The sequence below is a fragment of the Podarcis vaucheri genome (assembly GCF_965113315.1).
Source record: "Podarcis vaucheri genome assembly, chromosome: 14".
Lineage (NCBI taxonomy): Eukaryota > Metazoa > Chordata > Lepidosauria > Squamata > Lacertidae > Podarcis > Podarcis vaucheri.
The window spans coordinates 25,837,884-25,858,445 of NC_138752.1; the positions used below are offsets into that span (position 1 = coordinate 25,837,884).

General features: G+C 46.6%; 1 protein-coding gene across 3 annotated transcripts; it reads left to right on the plus strand.

Annotated features, from left to right (window-relative positions):
• The first annotated feature begins 264 nt into the window (after positions 1 to 264).
• ANKDD1A (ankyrin repeat and death domain containing 1A) lies at positions 265 to 20,209 on the plus strand. Of its 3 annotated transcripts, XM_082198604.1 has the most exons (15): positions 265 to 610; positions 5,343 to 5,446; positions 7,161 to 7,259; positions 8,369 to 8,467; positions 10,330 to 10,434; positions 10,647 to 10,745; positions 10,933 to 11,031; positions 12,354 to 12,452; positions 12,623 to 12,721; positions 14,597 to 14,695; positions 14,853 to 14,951; positions 16,099 to 16,194; positions 17,378 to 17,579; positions 18,681 to 18,812; positions 19,258 to 20,209. In XM_082198604.1, exons 1-15 carry the CDS (start codon positions 577 to 579, stop codon positions 19,317 to 19,319), a joined length of 1,527 nt encoding a protein of 508 aa, XP_082054730.1. In that variant the 5' UTR covers positions 265 to 576; the 3' UTR covers positions 19,320 to 20,209. The 3 variants fall into 3 exon arrangements, with proteins under 3 accessions (XP_082054730.1, XP_082054732.1, XP_082054731.1); XM_082198606.1 differs by lacking the exon at positions 265 to 610 and having other exon boundaries at positions 7,165 to 7,259; positions 8,328 to 8,467; XM_082198605.1 differs by lacking the exon at positions 265 to 610 and having other exon boundaries at positions 7,165 to 7,259.
• Positions 20,210 to 20,562: the final 353 nt, after the last annotated feature.

Consider the following 20,562-nt stretch of genomic DNA (forward strand, 5'->3'; position numbering starts at 1 on the left):
CCTTTGCTCAATATTTAGACACACACGTGCCAATTCCTGTTAGCCGCTTTGAGACTCCTGAAGGGGAGTGAAAGGCGGGATATCAAATCCAAACTCTTCTCTTCTTCTTCTTCTCTCTCCAGAGGCTGGGCCCAGCCTGCACCTATCCAGACACCGACGTGGAGTGGGAGACAGGGCGCACGTGTGAATGCAGCTTCGCCCATGACAAGTCCAAGGGGAGCTGAGCTCCCTTTCTGTGCAGTGGCTCATAGGCTATTTTAAGCACATTTCCCACAAGCCCCGCTAGGAGGAGAAGAAGGGAAAAAGCAGCAGGAGCAGCAGAAGAAGGAGATGCCGCCACGGATGGAGTAATTTGACACCATCTTATCCGCCGCAGCCTGCACAGCTGGGCCGCGGGGCGGAGAGCGCGCCCCATGCCCAGGGCTTAAGGGATGCGCGTTCAAATCCTGGCGCCTGCTGCTGTTGCTGCTGCTGCTGCGTTTAGCCAAAGGAGAGGCAGGCAGGCTTCTCCTGCCTCCGAAAGCGGAGGCCGGGCTACAGCGGGGATGCTCTGGCCGTGAGGAGCTTGCAGGGGCCATGGAGGACGACTTGGCTTCCGAGGATGACACCCGTAAGTGAAAGGGGTGCGGGCTGTGGAGGGAGGAGAGACGAAGCGGGGTAGGGATGGGGTGGGGTGGGGGGGTCCGAGGCAAAAGTGGAGGAAGAACCGAGGGCTCCTCTTGGACTTCCCACCGACTTCCTCGCGCGTGGGGCGTCGCTCTGTATAATGTGGCCGGTGCTGGCAGTACCACTGCGGTCGAAGGTTTAAGTTCCCGCCCCGAGGAGCGTGCAATCGGGGTTGCAATCGGAAGGGAAAGCGGCGAAATGAAAGGGATTAGGGGTGGGATGCGGGGGGGGGTGACACTGGATAACTAGGGCTTCGAGGTGTGGAGGGAGGGAGGGGGAAGGGGAAGGAGAAGAGTTCTTCCCGGCCTCTGCTGAAAGCCTCCTCGGCGCGCTCCTCGTGGATGATCTAACCCAAATGGGCAGGAATTCGCCCGGAGCCCGGTCCTCGAGCCCGTTGAGCCGGGGCTCTTGCATTCCAGCTATTTGTGCTTTCTCTGTAAGACTCCTCATCTAAGAGTTGGGGCTTTTGTGGGGTTGTTGTTTGAGTGAGGATCAGATTTATTCGCCTGCATTAGGAACAGCCGATGCACGAAGTGGGCGCGCGCCTGCTGGTCCCCCTGGCGTACACGTGTAGCTGCACCTTTTGAGTTTTGGAGGAGGAGCTCCAGGATCTGGAGCACGGTCCATGTGGAGTGGGGAGAGTTCAAACCTTACACCCCGATTTCTCCCACCCTCTTCCGCCCCAAGAGCTACTTGCCCAGCTGCCCAGCGAGGTGAACGGGAGCTTCCCTTCCAGTGTAAATAGCAAGTGTGCAGGGGGTTAATTTTCATCAGGACCACAGAGGGTTAAAAAAGCCCTATCTATCTGCATGCTGAGGTCCCAATCCTGATTACACACCCATGGACGTGCACACACAGAGAGAAAATAGGTATTTCAATAACAAGCTGGTGTTGGACTACATTTCCCATCATCCCTGAGCTTTGTCCTTGCTCTCAAGGAGTGATGTGAGCTGATGCCCAACAACATCTGAATGTTACTGCATTGGCCACTCTGGCGACCTGTTCACAAAACAGTTGTTGGTGATTATTGCACAGATACCCTGGCGTTGGTTAGCTAGTTAATTGGGTGTCTGCGGCCACTTCCATTTAAAAGCACTGTGATACCACTTTAAACAGCTATAAAGGTAAAGGGACCCCTGACCATTAGGTCCAGTCATGGCCGACTCTGGGGTTGCGGCGCTCATCCGTACAGCTTCTGGGTCATGTGGCTAGCATGACTAAGCCGCTTCTGGCAAACCAGAGCAGTGCACGGAAACGCCATTTACCTTCCCGCCGGAGCGGTACCCATTTATCTACTTGCACTTTGACGTGCTTTCGAAACTGCTAGGTTGGTAGGAGCAGGGACCGAGCAATGGGAGCTCACTCCATCACGGAGATTTGAACCGCCGACCTTCTGATTGGCAAGTCCTCGGTTCTGTGGTTTAACCCACAGCGCCACCTGCGTCCCTTAAGAGTGTTGCTCCTTAAGAGTGCCAAGAGATGTTGGGAAACCTACCTATTTCTTTATATTTATGTATTTATAATATTATTATATATACACACACATGCACATACATACATACATACATACATATATATATAATATTTATATTTATTCCATACAACTTATACAAAGTATAACATGGGTGTCAGGCATCTTTTAAAATTTGGAATATACTGTACTTTACTGGTTCCAAAAATTGGAATAAATATATATATGTAAGAACAATAGTTTGGATCAAGACAATGGCCCATTTGGTCTAGCCTCCTGTTCTCACCGTGACTGACCAGGTGCCTCCATGTGAAGCCCAAAAGCCGGACCTGAGTGGCAGCAGCGTCCCCACTTGTGATTCTCAGAAGTTAGTATTAAGAGGTGAATTGTCTCCGACACTGGAAATAGCCTATATCCATTGAAAGACCTGTAGAGTTGGAAAGGACCCTGAGGGATCAACAAGTCTAACCCTTCCCCCACCCTTGTGATGCAGCAATCTCAACACACGGTCTCCCATCCAATCTGAAACCATACTGGGACCCTGCTTAGCTTTGCAAATGTGCTAGCAGTTTCATCGCTGCACCAGTATGTGTATGTATGCTTAGCTTTATTCTTATATGAATTTGTCTAGCCTCCTTCTAAAGCCATCTAATTTTATGTACAAGACCCACCCTTGATACATGACGTCTGCAGCAGGTACAGTCTTTAAGAACAGGAGAGCCCTGCTGGCTCAGGTCAATGGCCCATTGAGTCATAGAACAGTATCTGGCGCAACTCCTTTCAATACAGGAATCTCAGCTAAAGCATCTGTGACAGATGGCCAGTCCCCTATTCTGTTCTCACAGTGGCCTCACAGATGCCCCAATAGGTAGCCCACATGCAAGACCTGAGTGCAACAGCACTGCCCCTCTGCTTGTGATTCCCAGCAACAGGAATACAGATGCATACTGTGCAAGTAAGAACACAGTGGTACCTCGGGTTACAGACGCTTCAACTTACAGACGCTTCAGGTTATAGACTCTGCTAATCCAGATATAGTTCCTCGGGTTAAGAACTTTGCTTCAGGATGAGAACAGAAATTGTGCTCCGGCGGCAGCGGGAGGCCCAATTAGCTGAAGTGGTGCTTCAGGTTAAGAACAGTTTCAGGTTAAGAACAGACCTCCAGAACGAATTAAGTTCTTAACCCGAGGTACCACTGAATAGCCATTGTGGTGAGTAGCTATGGACTGCCTTATTCCCCAGGAATTTGTCCCCATTAACTTCTCAAACTTAATCCGTTCCGGAAGTCCGTTCCAAAACCAAGGTGCGCTTTCCCATGGAAAGTGATGCAAAATGGATTAGTCCGTTCCAGACTTTTAAAAACAATCCCTAAAACAGCACTTAAACATGAATTTTACTATCTAACGAGACCATTGATCCATAAAATGAAAGCAATAAACAATGTACTGCATTCACACAATCTATCAATTAGTAGCTGAACTGGGTTCCACACAGTCACAAAAACAAACAAAAAAAGAGCCACAAAACACAAAATAAATAGCAAAAACAGACAGACCTCAGCGTAACACTCAAAACGGAAGTGTGGCCATCAAATAGGAAGCGTAGCACTAAAAACGGAGCACATTAAGGCATCTGAAAAAAGCTTACTTCCGGGTTTGCAGTGTTTGGGTTCCAAGTTGTTTGAGTACCAAGGCATTTGAGGACCAGGGTATCACTGTATATAATATGAAGAGTGGATTATCCAAAAGGTGTCTCGCTCATTATAATTCTTAATAAAGCACCAACCTATTTGTTTATCCCAAAAGAGAATCTTTATATAGTTTTATAGGTATGTCTTACTTTCCAAATTCCTTTAGTTAATAACTGCTTTAAATCTGCTTCTTCCTGAAGCATGACTGTGAATTTAACAATAGTTCTCCCTCTGCCACCCTCCCCCTCCCCCCATATGCTTTTTACAGTTCCCTTCAGTTCCCTTCAGTTGACTTTATACTTGTCTCACAGCTGTTGAAAGCACCAGAAGGCAAGGGCATAAAGTTCTAGAAACCTGTGTGCTGTGTAAATCCACCCCTGCCCTGTCAATGTGTGTGTGTGTGTGTGTGTATTATGAAAGCTGTAGTTTATACTACCTCTAGTTTATTATAACTTATAAGTACTAGTCATCCTGTGTAAATAAATATCTCTGTTTCACCTTGCTGATGGGCATTTCCTTCTAAAGCCCTCGGATCATACTTAGTTGTATTTTTATATATTCCTGTTCAAAGTTTGGATATTCCAATATTAAATGGCTTATAGTCTTAAAAATAAATATATGTTTTTTGAGGGGTGCCTCAGCATCTGTAGATAGAGCTGAGAGGGACTCGCTGCCTCTGAACCAGTCAATGTTGATAATTCTGAGCTAGGTGGACCAATGATCTGGTTATGCCTGAGGCAACCCTCCTATGTTTCCTACATTCTGGCACTGTCTCCATTCCAATTTGGCTTTTATTGTGCTCAACCATCATGTTAGGGTGAAAAACATTGTGCCCTGTGTTGCTGTCTGCTCAGGGACGCGGACTTATAAAAAATATTGGGGGGGCCCAGGAAAGCTCATGAATAATAAATAAGCTCATGAATATGCAGATAAAGTGGCGCCGCCTCCTCGTGAGCGAATAGGAGAGAGCGTGCTGCGCCTATTAATCAGCTCCGAAGGAAATTGGGTGGAGCTTTTGCTCGGGAGGGAGGGCAGGAGGCATGCAGCCCGACCCTGTGCATTTTGGGCTGGGGGAGGGGCGGCGATGGCGCTCTGCTGGAGGGGCGCCCGATATTATTGGGGGGGCGGAGCCCCCCCAAACAAATTTTTGAGGGGGCTCGAGCCCCCTCAGGCCCCATGGAGTCGGCGCCTATGTGTCTGCTGCCCTGGAGGATGCCCGTTGGGTCTTTGTGCGAGTCCCTGATCTGACTTTGCTCTATCCAAGGAGGCTTTGCTGGAGGCAGGCTTCCGATGGCTTCCTAGCATGGGCCCATAACAGAATGATCCACCGTCTGAGACTGACTGAGGTCCAAGCTAACTGTGCCGGACCATCTGTTCCATCTGTTCAGCAGGCACCTCCTTGCAGTCAACAATATGTACCCAACTCCCTCTAGGATTTAATTTCTGTGTTTTTCCATCTTACAACCTGCCCTGTAACCATCATTAACACCACCGTGCCCTGCTTTTCTTCCCAAGTGCTTCTTTCGGAGAAAGAGTTTCACGATGCGGCAAAGCGGAACAACACAGCGCGGATGAACGAGCTGATCAAGAGAGGGGTGGATGTCAAGGCCAAGAATAATGTAGGTGCTTACAGGGGATGGGGTCCAGATAATGTTGCGGGCTCTTCCCCAGAAATCTGAATTGAGGTGATGAACCTGTGTCCCTCTGGATGTTGCTGAACTACATCTCCCATCATCCCTTGCCCTTGGCCATGCTCACTGACGCTATCCGGGAACATCTTGATGGCACACAGGTTTGCCACGTCCTTTCTAGACCCTTCACGGTTGGAACACAGGGACGTTTTGCGTTGCAGGAGAACAAAACCAAACCAAGTACAGTGGTACCTCAGGTTACAGACGCTTCAGGTTACAGACACCGCTAACCCAGAAATAGTACCTCGGGTTAAGAACTTTGCTTCAGGCTGAGAACAGAAATTGTGTTCCTGTGGTGCAGCGGCAGTGGGAGGCCCTATTAGCTAAGAACAGGTTAAGAACAATTTCAGGTTAAGAATGGACCTCCAGAATGAATTAAGTTCTTAACCCGAGGTACCACTGTAGATCCAAGAACTCTGTCGTGAGATTTTCTCCATTCTCCTTGAACAGTGAAGCTGAAATGGAGTTGGGAGGGAAAGGGACATCTTTTCTGTCGCCAAACTCTCCCTCCAGTGTTCTATATGCAGTAAAGGTAAAGGGACCCCTGACCATTAGGTCCAGTCGAGGCCGACTCTGGGGTTGCGGCGCTCATCTCGGCTTTATTGGTCGAGGGAGCCGGCGTACAGCTTCCAGGTCTTGTGGCCAGCATGACTAAGCCGCTGCTGGCGAACCAGAGCAGTGCATGGAAACGCCGTTTACCTTCCCGCTGGAGCGGTACCTATCTATCTACTTGCACTTTGATGTGCTTTCGAACTGCTAGGTTGGCAGGAGCAGGGAGCGAGCAACGGGAGCTCACCCCATCGTGGGGATTTGAACCACTGACCTTCTGATCCTAGGCTCTGTGGTTTAACCCACAGCGGCACCTGCGTCCCACCCTCTATATGCTCTAAGCTAGCCCCAAAGCCAAATCAGCCCCAAATATATTTTTTGATTATCATACTGAGCATTTCTATCCCACTCTTCAGCCACAAAAGCTCCCAGAGCAGCTTGCGAGACTTGCAGTACGAAAGAGGTGGCACAAAAGAAAAAGGCTTTAGGAGGGAGGAGGAAAAAAGGACACCCAGAAACTATGAGTGCTTCTGAGGCTGGATTTAGGTTTGATGAGGCCCTAAGCTACTGAAGGTAATGGGGCCCTTTATATATCCAGCTGTCCTTTGTCAACAACAAATTGTCGCTGTTTTTTGTGTTGAATATATGCTATATGGTAATTTATGGACCTAATAGGTCCATACACAACACAAAACACTGTTGCTGTATGTAGGTTTTACTTTATTTGTTTTTTAACTTATATTTTCAAAATGTACATCCAGTTGTTGTTTTTTCCCTTTAAATTTTTAGGGCCCCCCCAAAGTGTGGGGCCCTAAGCTATAGCTTGTTTAGCTTATACGTAATTCTGGCACTGGGTGTTTCTAGGTTTATTGAGTGTTCATCCTGATTTCTTTGCAGAGAAGTTAGATGATGGAGCACATCCACACCACCTTTAGTTCCTTGGAAGAAAGATTGGATAGAATATAAAATAAATGAATATTTAGTTGCAGAGGGAAGGCGTGGCTGGGGGGCACTGACAGCAGTTTGCCCAGCACCCACCCACCTGTTCTGCATCATTTTCTTCCCCCTACTTAACCTTGTCCTTCCTTTCCAGATAGACAGGACCGCTCTCCACTGGGCTGCAGGAGCTGGTCACGAACAGGCCGTCCGTCTTCTCCTAGACCACGATGCCTCTGTGAATGACGAGGACAACGTAAGCTTGAGGAGGATCTCAACTCTTGCATCTGTGCGAAATTCGGCTGGCCTCATAAAACCCAGCTCCTTGGTTGCTATGAATGAGAACTTCCTCCAAGAAACTTGCTTGGTTTATTTGTTTAAAATGTTTAGCCACCAATACAGGTGGTAAAATACAGGGAAGTGAAAAATGAACGTGTCATAAAAAATAATAATAAAGGTTCTTTTCAAAAGGCAGCAGTGAATGATAGGGGCTCAGGGATAGCCTTCCTGAAACTGGTGCCCTCCAAATGTTTGGGGCAACAACTCCCAGTAGCACCAGTAGGGCAACTGGCTCTCCTGCATACGATGATGGTAGACGTTCACTGCCATGGACCTAACCAGTATTTTTAGAAGTGCTGCATACAAAGTACAAGGCAGCGAGTCACAAATGCTAAAATGCGATGTGACATCACTTTGGCAGCAGTTTATTATAGGCATATGCTAAACCAGGATGTATTTTTAGAAAAATACAACCAGGTCCCAGGGTCAATCCCCAGCATCTCCAGGTAAAGGTAAAGGGACCCCTGACCATAGGTCCAGTCGCGGACGACTCTGGGGTTGCTACACTCATCTCGCTTTATTGGCCGAGGGAGCCGGAGTACAGCTTCTGGGTCATGTGGCCAGCATGACTAAGCCACTTCTGGCGAACCAGAGCAGCGCACAGAAATGCCGTTTACCTTCCCGCAGGAGTGGTACCTATTTATCTACTTGCACTTGGATGTGCTTTCGAACTGCTAGGTTGGCAGGAGCAGGGACCAAGCAACAGGAGCTCACCCCGTCGTGGGGATTTGAACTGCCGACCTTCTGATCGGCAAGCCCTAGGCTCTGTGGTTTAACCCACAGTGCCACCCGTGTCCCATCTCCAGGTAGGACCAGGAAATAATCCTGGTCTGAAACCCTGCTAGCTACTGCCAGTCAGTGTAGACAATACTGAGTTAGATGGACTGAAAGGTCTGTCTCAGTGTAAGGCAGCTTCCTACATTCCTAGAACACACAACTTTCTCCTAGGCAAATTGAGCAAGGACTAACTGCCATTTTATTCCAGACCCAAGATGACATTTCTTCTGTCTCTCTCTGGCTACCCAGTTTGGGATGAACGCCCTCCTCTTGTCCGCCTGGTTTGGCCACCTCCGTGTCCTTCAGATCCTTGTCACTGCTGGTGCCAAAATCAACTGCCAAAACAAGGTATGGCATCATTCCTTGGCTCCCTGGTATTAACAGCTTTGTATGACACAGAGAGAGATTCCTTTTGACTGCCTTTTGACTGCGTGTGTGGGTTGATTGGAGAGTCTATAAATTTTAAAAAGTTTGAAATCTGAATAAGCAATTTAGGGTGTTTCCAGGCAGTCAGAGTGGTAGTCAACTCAGTCTTACTGAGGGTTGTTGTTGTTTAGTCGTTTAGTCGTGTCCGACTCTTCGTGACCCCATGGACCAGAGCACGCCAGGCACTCCTGTCTTCCACTGCCTCCCACAGTTTGATCAAACTCATGTTGGTAGCTTCGAGAACACTATCCAACCATCTATTCCTCTGTTGTCCCCTTCTCTTTGTGCCCTCCATCTTTCCCAAGATCAGGGTCTTTTCCAGGGAGTCTTCTCTTCTCATGAGGTGGCCTCATAAGTCTCAGCTTCAGGATCTGTCCTTCCAGTGAGAACTCAGGGCTGATTTCCTTCAGAATGGATAAGTTTGATCTTCTTGCAGTCCATGGGACTCTCAAGAGTCTCCTCCAGCATCATAATTCAAAAGCATCAATTCTGAGGGTAGACCCACTGCTCCAAGTAAAACTCAGTTGAATACTGCCCTCACTAATTTGCAGGTGGAATTCGTTTGAACACCAGCAAATTCAGGTTGCACTGTGACTGGCAAATTTAAAGGAAGATCCAAATGGTACAGTTAAAGCACATGACGTCTCTCAAAGAATCATGGGAACGGTAGTTTCACCCTGACAGAGCTATGGTTCCCAGCAACCTTAAGCAACAATTCCCATGATTCCTTGGGGGAATTCACATGCTCTAAATGTGTGTTGAGTGTGCTTTAAATGTGTGGTGTAGATCTTCCCTTGGGATGTACATTTACAGTGGATTGGGGCTCTTGCATAGCAAACACGCTTCCCAAGAAAGCCTTGGACTGTCTGTGCTGAGGAAAGTAATGGTAAAATGCACTGGAAACTGTGGAATGAAAATTGCCTGGTGCATCATTTGCTCCACAAGTTCCTCTCTCCTTCCTGCCCCCACTGCCTGCCAACCTAATGCAGATGTTTGCAATGACCAGTCTTAAACCTGATGACCTTTATTGGATGCATGCAATTCCTTTGGCCTGGGCTGAAACCACTCAAAGATGCATGTCTCCCAAGGCACGCGGAAGTGGCTGCGAAAGTAGCCTCAGAGCAGCTGGGGGCTCTTAGTCGGGAGCACCCAGTCGTCCTGTGTGGGCAGGTGGTGTTTGCTCAGCGGGACAAGTTTGGAACTGTGTAAACCATACATAGCCAGAAGGGCAAGCCTGTATATTTTTATAATAAATAACTTAGGAGGAGTAAAGCATTAAATGATGGCTGTAAAAGATAAGCATGGAGGATATTTTTGGCACTCAACGAGGCTGTGGTGGCTGTAAAGTTCAGGGGAAAGTTCATGCAACTCCAAGGAGGAAGAGTTGACTGCTTTGTCCTCATCCGCCTCCATTCCTGGAATTCCCGTCTTCAATAAGTTCGTCATACTTCCTCTATTAAAAATATATTGCTCAAGGATACTAGATCAGGAGTGAGGAGCTCTTTGGAAGCCTGAGGGCTGCTTTTCTTTGTGGGCAAGCTTTGGGTGGTGGACCCACCCAGTGGTGGCTGGGGCCAGAATAGAAGGAAATTGAATTTTATTATTTCGGTCACAGACCAGTTCCAGCCCACATACAATATCAAGGAAGTCATAAAACACGATAGGGATACATTTGAATTTGCAATTAGGTTTAATGGACTGACGGGAGCTATAGTTCAAAACAGTTGGTGTGTTAGGCCCACATCTCACGAACTGAATCCCATTCCTTTTTTTCCCCCACCCAGAATGGTCGCAACTTGTTGCATTGTGCAGCCCAAAGAGGTCATATCAGGGTCATTGAGTTCATCATGGAAGACCTCGAGGATGTGCAGCTGGATAAGAAAGACAAGGTGGGAATTTTTCAGAACAGTCTAAGGCACTGGCTTTTTTTGTAAATAGTTCTTGTTTTTCAAATATGCAAATAGTTATCCGGAGGTGACTGGCTCAAAGTCACTCTGTGAGCTTCATAGCCAAGTGTGGATTTGAATCCTAGTCTCCCAGGTCCTAGTCTGACATCATAACCACTATACCACAATGACTCTCATCCTTTCTCTCCTTAAAGATGGACAGGACGGCATTTCATCTGGCTGCTGAGAATGGGCAACTGGAGGTGGTGGACTTCCTGATTCGCTTAGGTTGTGCCTGCAGAATCAAAGACAAGGTATGAAAAGGAACAGGAATCAGCATCCCGTTCAGTCCAGTTGCTGTTGTCTGTGGGTCTTCTTCACCCTTTGGGGCTTTGCTTATTTCCGTCTCCATTTCCCTCTCTAGACTGGCCCTTAAATTATTGGTACTTTGAGAGGCTATCACCCACACTTATTTCTATTGGATGTCACCTTGATTTGCAGGAGAAGAACACAGCGCTTCATCTAGCTGCCAAGAATGGTCATGCAGAGGTGCTGCAGAAGCTTATAGATGTAGGAATGAATCTTGATGAGAAGAATACGGTGAGTAGAAGACTTTTGCTAGTTTATTACGTTTATCTCCTCCTTTTCCTTCAAGGCGCTCAAGGTGATGTGCATAGTTGTTCTCCCCATTTCACCCTCACAACAAGCCTGTGAGGTAGATTAGGCTGGGAGATAGTGGCCGGCCTAAGGCCACCCATTGGTCGTTGTCCCTGAGTGGGCTATTGAACCAGGTGTGCTCAGAGTAGACCAACTGAAATACAACACACTTAAATTCCTGTGATTTCAGTGGATCCAACTAACATGGGGTACCACCCATGGCCTTGTGGGTCCTAATCTGACACTCTAACCACCCTTTGAGGAACATAGTTCACTCAGTAAGAAGAATATACTATGAAGAAGCCATACCCGTCAACTGTCCTGATTTAAGCAAGGCATCCCGGAATTGCAGAAGCCACTCCAGCTTCTGATTGGATCATGAGATGCCTGGTTTTGGCTTCTGAAAGTGTGTGGCCCCGAAATATGTGCATTGGGGGGGAGGGCGTGCTCTTACGAGATTCACCTGGCTCCCGCGAAAGTGCAGCCCTGAAAGATGCACAGAGCAGTTGCCCCAGGTGCTCCTCTTGCCCTTGAGCACCACAGCTCAGGTTCGCCACTCTAACAAGGAGCAGCCAACTACAGGAGCAGAACCGTCAGCTGCAGCATGTGGACCCCAACAGAGGAGGAAAAATATGGTATGGGTAGGTGCCAAGGCTCTTCTCCTTCTGCCTCTGCTCCTGCCATGTGTGCTGGGGTGGTCAGTGGGGAGGGGAGTTGGGAAGTTGCTCACTTGCTCGCTCTCGGCCCTGAAAAACTCACGTTTGGGGGAGGCCGTGCTCTCTCGCAAGTCACATGACTCATTTGGGCGCGCGGCCCTGAAAGACAGGGCTTTCCTCTGCGGGATGTTGGAGGGTATGAGATGCATGAAGGTATTTGTGGAGGTGGAGAGGACAGCAGAGAAGGAGGAGGTTGAGTTCAGTCATTGATTGGCACCAGTTTCTGGAGGAAATATATTGCCACCTCTTGGTGGATGGCAAAAGGAGAGGGAGGGTACAGGAGTTCTCTTTTTGGCATCTGCTAAAAACATTTTTGTTTTTAGACATGCAGAATGCTGGTGTGTTTCAATCTGGTTTTTAGCTTATTGTTGGTTTTAATTATTCCTGAAAGTTTAAAATAGTTGTTTTTAACTGATCATTGCATTGTTTAATTATTTTTGTAAACCACCATTTTGTTTTGTTTTGCGCTATCAAATGGTATGTACATTTTATGAAATAATAAATAATTAGAAGTGCAATCAGGGTTCTCCTCTTCTTCTCCCTTCCCAGGAAGGGTTCAGCGCCCTGCACTTGGCTGCTGAAAATGGTCATCATGGCTGCATGAAGCTGCTCCTGGAAGCCGGCTGTGATATCAACATCCAAACTCAGGTCAGTGGCTCTCACTGGAAGGTGATACCCATCTCAGCTCCCCTGAAGGAAGGATGCTGAGGATTTTTGGGGGCAGGTGATAAGCAATAAAATAATTGGTATTGAGTTAAGGCACATGGGCCACATGGACAATCTCTTGTATTGTCTGAATGGTGTTTTCTCTCTTTCAGAAAAAGATGACCTGCCTTCATTATGCTGCACAAAATGGCTATGAGATCATGGCCAGGATCCTTATTGATGCAGGAATTCACACAGATACACTGAATTACGTAAGTAGCTCATTTGGTCGGGTACCACCTACAGCATCTTTGTGCCTCTGAGGAAAGAAAGGAGGAATGAGAGTGCATTGGGTCTGTTGAGTCCATCCTTTGTAAGTTAAGAAGGCTAAGCAGCTCAGCAGCCAAGCCATTGTTGTCTAGGATAGCTTTCGTCAACTGGCTCCCTCCAAATGTTGTTAGACTACAACTCCCAGCAACCTTCAGTTAGCGGCAGTGAAAGCTGGTTTAGGACACCCTTCCCCCAGCTTGCTGCCCCCTCCAGATGTTTTGGATCAGCCCCAGTCAACATGCCAGCTGGTGGCCGCTGGGAGTTGTAGTCCAAAGCATTTGGAGTGCACCAGATTGGGGAAGGTTGATCTGGTTCAAATCACGTATGTGATATTCCACCCCACAAGAACTTCTTGGCCTTTGCACCACCAGAGGGCTCTTAATACATAAGAACATAATAAGAACCTGGCAGCTGGATCCTGGTGCCCTTCTAGTCCAGCTTCTTGTTCTCCCTTTGGTCAAGAAGATACTTCTGGGAGGCTCACAAGCAGAACAAGTGCTCTTCCCATTTACGACTTCCAGCTACTGGGAACAAGGCATCCTTCCTCCAACAGTGGAGGATGTAAAGTGCACCTGTTTAGCAGAAGCTAAGCTTGCCTGGATTCAATATTCACCACATTGAGTTTAATGGCAGAAGAAACGGGGGGATATTAATGTGCTGTGCTAAATCACCTGGCTCTTACTGAATCGGGACGACTTATACCTCCATGTTTAGCTTTACATGCAAAAGGTCCGAGGGTCAAAAAGGCAGTTGGAAAAATACATACTAATAAAGCTGTACTCGACAGATGAAAGTATATGACGTTTGACGTGATTGAGAATCGTGGACCCAGGGACAGAGAATTATAAAGCATCAAAATCGAGATGTGGAAAACATGGAAACAACGAGGAGAGGCAGGACTGAGATGTGGAGATATGCTTCAGAAATCCAGACTGTGGGGAGCTCCAAAAATTAATAATTATAATTTGGACAATAATTTGGGGTTTTTTATTTTAATTGGGGCATTATGATTGGATATATTAATTGGATGTTTTTTATTGGAAAATCAATAAAAATGATTTTAAAAAACCAAAAGATCCGAGGGCCAGTTCCTGACACTTTCAGTGAACCATAGCTCAGTGGTCGAGCAGCTGCCATGCATGCAGGTCCCTGGTTCAATCCCCAGCATCTGCAAGCAGCTCTGAAATTCTGGAGAGCTGCTGCCCGTCAACGTTGACAATGCCGAGCTAGATGGAACAATTGTCTGACTCGGTATAAGGCAGCTTTGTTATGTTCCTAAGAGGTAGGAAGGCTAAGAAAGGCATCCTCTTGAGAACTTGGAAGGGACAAATACTGGGTCTCCATACAAGGCAGCATCATATCACGCTGCTTTCCACTGCTACAGTTTCTGAGGGAATAGTTATGTCAGTCAGTTGCATCAAAAACAAGATGTTAAAGCAGCTTTTCCCAAACGTGACTCTCCAGCTGTTTTTGGACTACAGTTCCCATCACCCCTGGCCACTGGTCCTGCTATCTAGGGATGATGGGAGTTGTAGTCCAAAAACAGCTGGAGAGTCAAGTTTGGGAAACCCTGTGTTTAAGAATATATGGCCATATATTGATGGCCTCTCTGCCTTCAGGCTTTTAGCCCTAAAACCTGTTTCCAGTGTCAGAGCAGAATGGGTGCCTTTGCACACCTGCAGAGTTCTGTACCTGTTCCATTCAATAATCCTGTCATGTTAAGAGACAGACCTTCTGGCTCAGAGGATGTGCCTTAGAAGGCAGGCTTCCCCCCACTTCAACTGTACACAAAACTATCAGTATGCTTCATTTTACAGCAAAATGCATCAGCTATGCACATTGCGGTGCTACAGAATCACCCAGCCATCGTTAAACTCCTAATTGATGCTGAATGTGACCTGGATATCACTGATAATGTAAGAGTTTTATTTTATTTTTAAAGAAATAAACTGTATGGTTTCATGCTATTGATATACGATCTACATGTCCAAAATGTTAAGAGACCATCAGTGCTCCACCACAGAGTAATAGGCCCTCATTAATACTAGCTCCTTATTTTCTGTTTTTACCCAGAGGCAGCAGAGCCCACTGCATATTGCTGCAGAGCATGGGAGACAGGACATTGCTGAGATGATTCTTATCGCTGGGGTGAACTTAAAACTAACAGACAAGGTAATAATTCCGTTGCAGACAAGTAGCACCTTGTCAGTCATGGTTGGAATAGAATGCAGGCAATCGGCATACAGATATTTGAACGGAAACATTAATATTATTTTGAACTTCAGAAAAAATTGAAGGCAGATGACACTCAAAAGAAGTTTTAATAAAGAAAAGAAACCATGTGATTCCCAGGAACTGGAATTCAGTGGTATGCCATCCTGATTTGTAGGCTGATAGCCTTATGCTTGAGGTATCCACCTCACCTCTTTTTAAAGCCATCCACGTTGGCAGACACTACTATGTCTTTGTGGTGGGGAATTCTGTAGTTTAGCCAAGTGCTGTGTTATTTGGTTGGTTGGTATGTTTTCATTTGTTGTCTATCCTGAATTGCCCACCATGGTTTTTGCCAGAGTCTTGCAGAGGAGCCTTGCAGAGGAGGAAAGCAGAGCAACATTTTTTGCAATGTTGCAAAGTTGGAATGGCATGACCCGGCAATGGACCGAGCACATTAGGCAGTTGTCATACGATTGTGCATGGGTGAATGAGCCCCAAACGACAGAACCTTTCTCTCTCATTTCCTTCCAGTTGGATTCCTTTTTTAACTTGCTGCAGGGAGCTTATGAAATTTACCTGGTCCCCTGTTCAAAATTTCGACAAAAACACATTTCCCTCCCTGAAGCAATTCCTTACAGGTTGCTCTCCAAAAGCTTTAAAATAATATATATATACGTATGTTAAATTTCTGGAGAAATATCACAAGGTCATATTATGCATCTATCAATCTATCATCAGTGGAAAATGGGCCATATGGCAGAAGTCAAACCACTTGGAGCTTTCTTCCTTACAATCAAGTGGTATATATTTTTATGAGCTAAATACTGTTTGTTCATTTAAGAAAGTGATAAATGCATTAATGCTGTTGTGAGATTATTGCTGTGAGATTTGGAAAGCCTATCCAGACACATAGTGGCTGATGTGTTTTCAACTTGTCTTATTTTAATGGTATTTTACATGTTTTTAATTACTTGTTTTTAAGCTTTTTATTGATAATCTTAATATTCATTGTAAAGCACGTTTTATTACCATCAAGCGGTGTATAAGTTTTGCTAAATAATAATAAAATAATGTTTCTTTCTCCTGCTCTTACCTTTGATTTCAGCAAGGTAAAACATCCCTAGATATTGCTGCCCGTGGCAACCACATCAACCTGGCTGACATGATCATCAAAGCAGATAGGTTTTACAAATGGGAAAAGGTAGGTGGGCATTATGGAATATCCAAACATTCATGTATGCAGTGGTACCTCAGAAGTCAAACAAAATTAGTTCCAGAAGTCCGTGCGACTTCCAGAACCTTCAGAAACAAAAGCGCGGCTCCTGATTGGCTGCAGGAAGCTCCTGCAACCAATTGGAAGTCACAGAAGCCCTGTCGGACATTTGGGTTCCAAAGAATGTTTGCAAACTGGAACACTCACTTCAGGATTTGCAATGCTCGGGAGCCAAAATGTCCAAGTACCAAGGCGTTCGGGATCCAAGGTACGAGTGTGCGTGTGTGTGTATCTCTATCTCTATCTCTATCTCTATATATGGGCTTGTGGGAATGGAATGTTCACAGATACAGCTGCTGAAGGGAAAGGTGTCAGCAACAGAATGTTGATAAGCAGTGCAGGTGCTATGAACGAAAGGAGAGGTCAGTTTGGCTCGAGTAGAGATGACAAAGAAGAGTGTGCTCTTGGCAAGGGTAAAGCATGTGATGAGGTGGCCATGTGTCCTTGCTTTACAGAGGGTGGTCCTCTTTTTGAAGATCTGTCAGAGGCAGCCTTATGTTTAAAGGTGTCTTCCATTTGAATGGCTGTCTGGTCCAAATGTGAAGATAAAGAACTCTAAGGCAGGAGAAAAGGAAAGGGGGCCTTGAAGTTGCCCATCAATGGTTAGAAGCACCAGGTAAAAGGTAAAGGTAAAGGACCCCTGGACGGTTAAGTCCAGTCAAAGCTGACTATGAGGTTGCGGTGGTCATCTCGCTTTCAGGCTGAGGGAGCCAGCATTTATTCAAGACAGCTTTCCAGGTCATGTGGCCAGTAGGACTAAACCGCTTCTGGCACAATGGAACACTGTGACAGAAACCAGAACACACAGAAACACCGTATACCTTCCCACCACAGCGGTGCCTATTTATCTACTTGCACTGGTGTGCTTTTGAACTGCTAGGTTGGCAGGAGCTGGGGCAGAGCAACGGGAACTCACCCTGACGTGGGGATTCGAACCACTGACCTTCTGATCAGCAAGCAAACTCAGCAGGCAGGCACCTCCTTCACTCTGCACCCCCCTTAGAGCCATTATAGACAGCTTGGAGAAAACATTTGTCAGTAGTAGGGGGAATTAAATTTTGGGGGGAAATTCAAGTTAGCAGCAAATCAGCTCTTGCTACTTTTTTTGTAGGATAATCTGAACAGCGACTCCGACTCCTGGGTAGCCAAGCACTTAACCTTCAAGCAGGACCACCGGATGGAGACACAGCACATCCGCTCCGTCATGTGGAGGCTTGCGACCAAATACCTCAAACCCAACGAGTGGAAGAAGCTGGCACATTACTGGAAATTCACCGAGGCTCATATCAGAGCCATTGAGCACCAGTGGGCAGGTAGGTCGGTTGCTCAGACGAAGCACCTGCCCGTACACTTTTAGGAAGAGTGTTTCCCAGCTCCTACCTACCTGGAGATTGAATCAGGAACCTTCTGTGTGCAAAGCAGTTTACAGCCCGTCCCCGATCACTCACACAGAAGGCATGTAGGAGGGTTTTCTGAGAGGCTCCCTGCTGCCTCTCTGCATGAGTCACTGCTGTGGACTTGCCCGCTGCCAGTGGAGGGCTACAACTCAGGCAGAAAGCACAGAGAGTGGTGCTTTGAGGTCAGCTTAATCCCAGTGCCTGAGCGTGTAAACAGTAAAATTTTGCCCCTCACCAATCAAAATGTTTGGGGAACACTTTTAAAGACAGAATCAATAGCCTGATATTAGAAGCAAATTTGTAAAGTAAGGAGGAAGTGCTTGGAGGTTTGTGAAAGGAACCCCCCTGCCTTCTCAAACAACTGCTCTCCAGGATCTGCCTTTGCCAACCTTGGCCACATTTACACAATATATACTTAAAACACTATGGTAACTTAAACAGTCATGGCTACCCCAAAATAATCCTGGGAGCTGCTATTTGTTAAGAGTGCTGAGCGTTGTTAGGAGACCCTTAGTCCCATCACCAAACTACAGTTCCCAGAGTTCCCTGAGGTGATTGTTAAACCACTCTGCGAATTGTGGCTCTGTGGTGGGAATAGGGGTCTCCTCACAACTCTCAGCACCCTTTGACACACTACACTTCCCAGGATCCTTTGGGGGAAGCCATGACTAAACAGTGCTACCATACTGCTTTAAATGTGTGGTGTAAATGTGGCCCTGGGGTCTTCCAGCTGTTTTGGGTGATCATCTCTCATCAGCTGCAGCCTGATAGCACCGAAATCAAAAACAGCTGGAGGACCCGGAGATGGTGACAGCTGTGGTAGATAGTATTCTCCCAAGGTGGTGAGCCCTGTCCCAAATTGTAGGCATTTTTCCTATAACAAAGAATCTGGTTGTGACTATTCCAAGTCAAGTCCACAGCTAACCACTCTTCACACTTATGCCACAAGACACTATGAATCATTTAAGGGTCTTTGTATTTGTGTGTGCGCCTGCTATCCCCCGTTCTTCTTTCTAGGCAGCAAAAGCTACAGAGAACACGGTCATAGGATGTTGCTCATTTGGCTCCATAGCGTGATTATGGCAGGGGAAAACCCAGTCAAAGGACTGTATGAAGGCCTGGTGGGCATCGGAAGAAGAGACTTGGCAGGTAAGGGTCACCTGGCTTTGCATGAGATTAGCTGGGCTATCCAGCTCATCTTTATCAGTGTCAGCTGAATTTTATCCTGTAAAAAGTAGGCATGCTTAAGCCTCGTTCCTTATCGTTAAGGAAATGTGTTGTACTGTTTAGTGTGTTGCACTAGGACGTGTGTGATCTGGGTTCAAATCCCTACTGGGCAACCTTGGGCCAGTCACTGCCTCTCGGCATAACTGACCTCATAGGGTTGTTGTGAGAATAAAATGGGGGTTGGGGGGGTGGAGAACCATGTATGACACCTTGAAAGAAGAGTATTGTTATGTATGCAAGAAATAAATAAAGGCTATCACTCAAAATCTCTCAGAAAGAATTAAGACTTCTTCTTCAAGCCTAGTTTAGCATAGATGGCTATCAAGAAATCTGAAGGACGTAAGAACTGCATTTTGTTTTCAAACAGAAAGCATCAGGAAACAGGCGAATGCAGACTCCACCTCACCAAGGAAGTGCACCGCGATGTGATACCAGTAAGAGCTCAGTAAACCTCCTGTTTTCGCTGCTTCAGAAGTTTCACGCTGGAGCCACAGCAAGCAAAATGGACAATTTCTGAACTGTTGGTCGGAAAGTATCCATAAACTCTTTCTCCAAGGGCTTCTTGCCATAGCAAATGGCAACCGTATCCACTCTCCGCTCAAGATCAGGTAACAATGCAAGTTGGTACATCAACAGACTCTGCTCACAGCAATGCATTCTTTATAGTAAAGAGAAGGCACGATTCTCAAAACATGGGAGACCAGGAAGTGAAATATACACCATATTTTCCAGATCTAAAACTAAGGTTACAATCTCAAGTTCCGGGATGGCCCAGGATGTTTTGCTGCTTCAGGAAAACTCGCCACTGCACCCAATCCCTCTCCACAGCTGTAGCCTGCCTGTGACAGAGGAGGTGGGTTTGTGGCAACCACGTAGGAGGCAGCAATGGTGAACAGCATGCTCTTCGATCTCAGTTAGGCCATCAGAGGCAACTGTCTTCATGGCTGGGCCAGCCCTGCTTGAGTAAACCTTGTTAAATCAATATAAATTACTGATCAGCAAATGCTGTTAAGAGTGTAATGGGACATGCATAACAATGTTTCTCGGCTGGAAAATCTCATTGTGAAATAAGAAAACTCTGCAATTCTCCTGGTTTTTCTAAACGCACCTCCATTGTGGTAGGGGTAGCTACAAATGCAGGGGAAAAACTGATTTAAGTTTCACTAAAGAATGATGGCATCATGTTCCACCATTGGAGACTGTACAGAGAGAAACGCCTAGAATTCTGCTCTTGTGCCAGTCTGGTGCTAGCGAGCCACGTTTATTTCTCAGTGTAAGCTGCTTACATTTCTCCCATGCAGGCATATTTTTTTAAAAAAACAAGACACCCTCGGACCTCTCTCTGTGCAAAAAAGCCAAGGACACCATCGGGCCAGAGTTAAGTGTTTGTTAGTTCCACGGACTCCAAGAGATACAATTAGATGCATGCTTAATTTGGGTTGGATTGTGGCCTAGGTTAGCAGATCTTTTTCCAGTCTGAGGACTATATTCCCTCCAGGGACCCTTTTGCCAGCGGCAGGCAGGGCCAGAAGTGAAAACCGGCTGGAGGCCCAAGTGTGACACTAGGGTTGCTCTATTTAAAAAAGTGAAAATCTAGACACAAAAGCTGTAAAGCTTTTGTGTGTGTGTGGCAAAGTTATGAGCTATCCAGGGTTTCAACAGGGGTCTCTCC